This window comes from Triticum dicoccoides, chromosome 3A (assembly GCF_002162155.2).
Source record: "Triticum dicoccoides isolate Atlit2015 ecotype Zavitan chromosome 3A, WEW_v2.0, whole genome shotgun sequence".
In the NCBI taxonomy this organism is placed as follows: Eukaryota; Viridiplantae; Streptophyta; class Magnoliopsida; order Poales; family Poaceae; genus Triticum; species Triticum dicoccoides.
In genome coordinates, this window is record NC_041384.1 from 521,400,129 (window position 1) to 521,407,886 (window position 7,758).

Consider the following 7,758-nt stretch of genomic DNA (forward strand, 5'->3'; position numbering starts at 1 on the left):
TAGTGACAATTCGAAGGAATGAAATGGTTACATTTTGATGTTTAGTTTGAGAGATGAAATAGAATGAGTTTATTTATCCCATCATTTATTGGAGTGAATTTCGGTCATAAAAAGGCATTGTGCAGCAGTGTGAGCATCAACGATTCAAAAACACTCTGTCAAAAACAAACCGCAGCTGATCTGATTGTACTCGATTTCAGTCAAACAAAGGCCATCCAAATAACAAACTCTGCATTTGATCTCAGTGCTACAAGCAAAAAATGCAGCTTGCTCGTCCAGCCTTGCTCCTCCAGTCCACAAGATCGACATCAGCCACCCAAATACAAAAGTCTGGATCAACAAAGCCACCCAACCGCAGCCTTGCTGCTTCATTTCTTTTTCAATCATGTGGCTGACGGGGTGAATTGCATGTTGCTCCTCCAGTTCTTTTCCCGCACCGGGGCCGTCCAGCCGCTCAAGCTCGAGCTCGGCTGGCTTTCCAGTCGCACCACGCCACACGCACACACGTGTCTCCTCACGTACACAGAGACGCACCTCACCCCGGACTCCTTTCGCCAGATCCTTGGTCGAGGGAGAGATTTGAGGGGCAGGAGACGCCGGCGAGGCTACACTTCCGATGAGGGGCAGAAGTCAGCGACGTAGCAGGCGTGATGCAAGCCGCACCTTCGATGAGCTAGACCTCGGCTGCGCGTCCGCCTCGGCCGCGCACAAGGGGGTGCCGTCGAGGATGGGGTGCAGCGGAGGAAGCGAAGGCGTTACGGCAGCCGGCCGCCGTCACGACCATCGAGGGAGAGAAGAGGGCAGAGGTCGTGGGTGGCTGGGGCGCGGGCTACGGGGTGGGTGAGTCGAGGAGAAGAGACACGAGCGAGTCGTTCCGCGTGGTCCCAAGTTCAGCATAAACAAGGAATATGCCGTTCCCTGGAACCGGTGGGTTCCGATTCCTTCCGCAATCTAAACACCAGAACTGGCCCTTGGGACGGAACCGATCCGTACTGTTCCATTTCATGACAGAAATCAAACACACCCTTAGTCTGCAGTTCGGTGATGATCCAGGGAATCTGTACGTCGGAAGGTGGTTCGGCTGCAACTGCGGCTGCCTCCACTTCTTGGACGGCGTGGGTAGGTGGAGGCCACAGCTGTGCGACTAGAAGATCCAACCGTTGGTTTCAGATGGACGACGCGGATTGGACCTGACAGCAGGATCTGCCAGACAGAAACCGTTACCTATGCAACGAGGATCCGGATCCGGCGAGGACGAAGTACCCAGTTCTTCCAGAACTCTCCATCCGATGGAGTAGGCATGTGCTGCGTCTACTCCCCCGCCACCGTCTCCACGACCTCGTCGCAGCGAGGTCAGATCGTGTCGTCGGATCGCTCGCCCTCCTACGCCGCCGACGCCCCGCTGCGCTCCGATGAGGGATTCGACGGCAGCGCGGCCAATCCCTCCCGCGCGAGGCGCGGGCGCGGCGGCGGAGATGGCGAGCCCCCGCCGCTTTCCCCGGCCCCGAGCGTGAACGCTGACGGGAAATTCGACGGCAGGGCGGCCAAACGCCGTCGCGCGGAGTCCGGCGGCGGTGTCGGCGTTGACGACGCGGCGGCTCAGGACCACGGGGACCGCATCGGCGAACTCCCGGACGCGATCCTGCTGTGCATCCTCTCCTACCTCCCGCTCCGCGACGCCGCCCGTTCGACGGCGCTCTCTTCGCGGTGGCGGCGCCTGTTTGATCAGTACCTCCTGGACTTCAACGCGTGCCAGCCGTTCCCGCCGGAGGCGGGCCGCGGCTGCGACTGGTTCATCCGCGCCGTCGACTCCATCCTCGCCTCGCGCCGCCACATCCCCATCCGCAGCTTCCGCTTCGTGATGTACGGGCAGGGATTCGTCAATCGCATGGGCGTCGTCAGCGGCTGGTTCCCCGTCCTCGCGACCTGCGGTGTCCGAGAAGTCGACGTCGACATGTTGTACACAGTCTATAGGCCGACCCTCCCCGCGTCGCTCCTCCAGCTCGCCTCCCTCGAAACCCTAAGAGTGTGCTTCTGCGATCTTCCGAAGGAAGCGGAGGTGGACGCGCTGCGGCTCCCCGCCCTCAAGACGCTCCGCCTGTCCAATGTCCGAACCTCCCAGGACGCCCTGCAGGCGATGCTTGCTCATTGCCCGTCCCTGGAGTGCGCAAAGCTCAAGAACATCACCGGGGTCAAGCAAATCCGCCTCCGGTCCAAGAGCCTGGTGCGGCTGTACGGCGACTTGGGCGACTTGAGTGAGCTCGTTGTCGAGGACGCCCCGAGCCTTGAAGAACTGGTGGGCATCCATTTGCCGAGCGGCAGAGCAACGGTGAAAATTGTTTCCGCCCCCAAGCTGCAGGTGCTGGGATACTTGGGGAAGAACGTCGGGCCTCTCGTGCTGCGTGATACCGTTTTCGATGTAAATGCTTTGCCTTTTTCTACTGTTTGTTGCAGCTAAAACTCGGATGATATTTGCTTTGAAAGCAAGTATCTTTGCTTCCTATGACATGTTTTGCATATTGCAGGGAGGCATCTTGCAGTCCACTACCCTGATGTGCAGCGTGAAGACCTTGGCCATCCAAGTGCCCTTCTCAGAGAAGGGACGTACCACCTTCGTTGCTCAGTTGCTCAAATGCTTCCCATGCCTTGAGGAGCTCCATGTCGAGGTAACCATTGCAGCTCAGCTCTCCTTAACCCCCAATCTACTTAGCTCTACCATCATACCATGCATTATTTGTTAATCATGGTCGACGTTTGCAGGCAGACAGTCGATCAATTTCACAGCGGGTTACTCCTGAATCATGGGACACGACAACTTCTATCCCGTGCATCGAGCATTCGCTCAACAAATTGGTGTTCGAGGATTTTGGAGGAGAAATGTGCCAGTGGGGCTTTCTGACTTTTATGCTTGAGATGGCTAAAACTCTTGAGGTCGTCGAGCTCTACTGTTTGAAAGGCGAAGACTGTGCCAGTAGACTAATAAACATTCTAAGCAGCATAAATAGAGTCTGCCAGGACATGGAGTTCCTCTTCTTCACAAGTTGTGAGCCAGTCAATGGTCTCTACTTGTGCCATTGCTGTCCACGGCGGTGCCAGAATGAAAACAGAGTTTCGCTGATGGATACTCTGAAGCACCAGAAAAAATAGAAGGTGATTGCAATCTGAAAATCCATGTTGTCGTCGGATGCGCGTAAGTTGTGATCTTGTGTCAGAATCCGAGAACTGTTCATTTAGTTTACTGGAATAGAAAAAGAATCTGCAGGCTGGATTGGCTGTACCGTAGCAGGCTGGTTGGCTGGAACTATTTTTGTTAGAACACAATTAGCTGGACTTCTTGTTGGATGTGTATCGCTGGTACTGTTTATAATATAATCATAGCATAATGGTTTAGCATTTTGGTATCTTTGCACCGTAGTTCAAGTTCATCTCCCACATTTGAATTTTCGAGGCCATGGCGTTCGAAATTAGAATTGCACGGAAAGTGCACCATGGAGAAAACGAGTGAATGCTATGCCTTTTGTCCCTCAACTTGTCGTGTTGCACAAATTTGATCCCAGACTTTGATTATGTAGTATACTACTCCCTCCGTTCTAAATTACTTGTCGCAGGTATGGATGTATCTAGATGTATTTTAGTTTTAGATACATCCATTTCTGTGACGAGTAATTTGGAACGGAGGGAGTAGATGATCATGCGTGCTCTGCCGCACGAGGGACATGTACGTTTGATACCCTCTAGTCTATGCGTAGCTTTTCGATCGAATCAGGGCGTATAATACGGAGTTTAATTTCAGATTGGTTTATTCGCGTGTGATATGTGGTTACAGTTATTCTATCTATGTTGTGCCCGTGGTGTTATTGCCTGAACATGCGCTCCTATACATGTCAGCAGGATAATTTCTTCTTTGCTAGCGTGTTGGGCCAGCGCGTGGTAGCTATGAATGGATTGCTTGCCTGGGTGCTCATCATCGATCCCTGGGGAGATTCTAGCTTCCATGGATTACGGCTGTTGTGTTGTTATGTTACCATTCTCCACTTTCACCTGTAGCTGTTGATCACACGCTCAGAAATATGTTTCTGTCTTATCTCGTTTGACAGATAATGGATATTCTACACTAAAAAGACAATGGGATAATCAAACACGAAAGACTTTTTAAAAAATGAATCAATATATTACTGGCCATAACGCTTTGATCAGCCTATGGAACAAAAAATTTGAAATGAACTCGTTTTCGGGCAGGGCTATGTAAACTTAGCAAGCACACATAATTATATATGACCTGACCGTAGAGTCTCCATTTGATCATGTGACTTGTATGTCATCACTCTAGACCATGAATAAAAGTATTTGCAGACAAAGATTGTTGAAAATTATTACATTTTACCTGGAGTGGCAATAGATAACCAGGAGCTCGATGGCTACCAAGGTTACATAAATCAAAATAATAGTACACGGAGGCAATTTCTTGTCAAAATCCCTTTGAGTAAAAGAATTGCTACTTCTATGATATATTATTGATTATAAAAATGCAGAGGCATTTAATCTGTTATGCTCCTATACATGAGGGTATCGGAGAAAAGTCAGTACTCACTCTTGAAACCAATATATTCAGGTTCGATCTTCTCACGGGATGAGGACTCCAGGGAAACACATCCATGTAGTAATATGGTAAAGATATATCATCACAGTATTGATCCAGAGAGTCCACCTGCACCAAGCTGCCTGCACGTATATTAGGCGGGGTCTGTTCCTCATATGACTGATAGTTTTGACGCAAATCATGCAGTGACGGTTCACCAGCCACATCAAGAGAACCCAGACTCTGCTTTAGGGCATTCCCCACACTCCCCTGCAGATAATCTCCATGTATAATTAGGCAACTGATATTGCCATTGTTCATGCTTTCAGTTGCCTCACCAATGTTCAGCTCAGTGTAAGAAATATCAGGTATGGCTACATTATGGGCATAAGAGAACATGTTCGTTGGTATGAATTGATTACCATATTGGCTAGTAACCATATTATCAAATATTGCTCTTGTATATCCTCGCGTTTAACTTCACTCAAATCAGATCGGTCTAGGAACTGATTACACAGTGCATCTGCAGTAGAGATCAAATGAACGATGGCTTCTTTATACTTAGATGATGCAAGTAATATATAATGCCAAAGGGAAATTTGACATACAATTATTTTTTGGTTGCCCCAGCCCTCTATGTGGCTCTCTGCTTTGGCATGTTTTTGGCCAAAGTACATTTGCTCACCAACGTATGAACACTTTCATCTAAAAAAATGTATGAACCCTTCACAGAACTTCGCATGGACATTCATTTGTTTACTCAACAATATTTATGTGGACTATGGTTCAATGTGTCCCTTGGTAAAGGTTGGTTATCATGATTTTCGTTCCTAGTGTTGCCAAATAAATTAGCAAAGAAATAGTAATAGAGGATAAATATTTAGTGTCATCTTCGAGATTCTTATCATTGCCAAGCAAACTATCTGCTATAGTGAGGGTCTATATGTGAGTAGTTTGACCATAACCCTTCCTCCAAATTTTGTGTCCACTGATAGAGCAACTGCTTAACAATGATTATGTCCAGAAGTAGTTCTTGTAAAAATATATGCTGAAATGAGAAGCTCGGTCTACCTACATGGCTTTCAAATGAATTTTCAAAACGTATAGCATCCACCTGCAGCTCTAATGCAACCTTAATTGGCCAACATTTGACACCCATGAGGCCAGGATCCACCTCTTTGTGTGTAAAATCACGTTGTTTACAAAGGAAACATCCATGAATAAGCAACCACCTGGAGCCTTCCACTGGATTTGTCAAAATTAATAGGCCAAACTAAGTAAAGAAGACAAATAAAAATACTATATGAACCACAAAATCACCTCTGACCAACGCCAACATTAGCACATATCACCATTCCCAAAACCTATGTTGGGCAGCGGCAACAAGGTCGTCCCAACAGAGCGGCATCACCATCGATGGCCATTACCTCCCTTCCAGCCAGCAGCCACGTCTCTCCGCATTGTCATCCTCCGCAGCATCCCTTACAGACGCGGCCCCTGGGTCTCCACCACGTGAGACGGGCCACCGCATGATCTCTTCCCCCATCGCGCGAGATGCCGCCTCCAATCTCACCAGCTGTCGCTGCTCAGATAGAGGAAGGGAGAGGGAATTGTGATGCATCGAGGAGGGGCGGTAGCGACGACTTGGATGGGCACATGCGTGAGGTGGGGGTGAAGAGAGGAACGTCGAGGAGGAGGGGCGGCGGCCACGACAAGATGAGTTGGGGCGAGACTGGACATAAACCGACCCATCGAGCATGGCCTACTGATACGTCTCCAATGTATCTACTTTTCCAAACACTTTTTCCCTTATTTTGGACTCTAACTTGCATGATTTGAATGGAATTAACCCGGAGTGACGTTGTTTTCAGCAGAACTGCCATGGTGTTATTTTTGTGCAAAAATAAAAGTTCTCGGAATGACCTGAAAATCCACGAAGACACGTTTTGGAATTAATGAAAAATATTGTGAAAGAATCAGCATCAGGGGCCCCACACACCCTGTCCACGAGGGTGCAGGGCGCACCACCCCTAGGGCGCGCCCCCCTGCCTCGTGGGCCCCCTGGGACTCCACCGACCTCAAACCCAACTCCATATATTCACTTTCGGGGAGAAAAAAAATCAGAGGGAAGCATTCATCGCATTTTACGATACGGAGCCGCCGCCAAGCCCTAATATTCCTCGGAAGGGCTGATCTGGAGTCCGTTCGGGGCTTCGGAGAGGGGAATCCGTCGCCATCGTCATCATCAACCATCCTCCATCACCAATTTCATGATGCTCACCGTCGTGCATGAGTAATCTCATCGTAGGCTTGCTGGACGGTGATGGATTGGATGAGATTTACCATGTAATCGAGTTAGTTTTGTTAGGGTTTGATCCCTAGTATCCATTATGTTTTAAGATTGATGTTGCTATGACTTTTCTATGCTTAATGCTTGTCACTAGGGCCCGAGTGCCATGATTTGAGATCTGAACCAATTATGTTTTCATGAATATATGTGAGCTCTTGATCCTATCTTGCAAGTCAATAGTCACCTACTATGTGTTATTATCCGGCAACCCCGAAGTGACAATAATCGGGACCACTCCCGGTGATGACCGTAGTTTGAGGAGTTCATGTATTCACTAAGTGTTAATGCTTTGGTCCGATAATCTATTAAAAGTTGGCCTTAACATCCCTTAGTTTCCAATAGGACCCCGCTGCCACGGGAGGGTAGGACAAAAGATGTCATGCAAGTTCTTTTCCATAAGCAGGTATGACTATATTCGGAATACATGCCTACATTACATTGATGAACTGGAGTTAGTTCTGTGTCAGCCTATGTTATAACTGTTGCATGAGGAATCGCATCCGACATAATTATCCACATTGATCCATTGCCTACGAGCTTTTCACATATTGATCTTTGCTTAGTACTTTTCCGTTGCCACTGTTACAATTGCTACAAAAACTACTACGATTACTTTTGCTACAGTTACCGTTACTTCCATACTACTTTGCTACTAAATATTTTGCTGCAGATATTAAGTCTTTCAGGTGTGGTTGAATCGACAACTCAACTGCTAATACTTGAGAATATTCTTTGGCTCCCCTTGTGTCAAATCAATAAATTTGGATTGAATACTCTACCCTCGAAAACTGTTGCGATCCCCTATACTTGTGGGTTATCAAGACTATTT

At 48.3% G+C, this 7,758-nt stretch overlaps 1 protein-coding gene across 1 annotated transcript; it reads left to right on the forward strand.

Moving 5' to 3' along the window:
* Positions 1–521: 521 nt before the first annotated feature.
* LOC119268940 (FBD-associated F-box protein At4g10400-like) lies at positions 522–3,401 on the forward strand. Its single transcript, XM_037550659.1, has 3 exons — positions 522–2,419; positions 2,526–2,666; positions 2,761–3,401. The coding sequence occupies exons 1-3, from the start codon at positions 1,301–1,303 to the stop codon at positions 3,145–3,147; spliced, it is 1,647 nt and encodes a 548-aa protein (XP_037406556.1). The 5' UTR covers positions 522–1,300; the 3' UTR covers positions 3,148–3,401.
* The last annotated feature ends 4,357 nt before the right edge of the window (positions 3,402–7,758 follow it).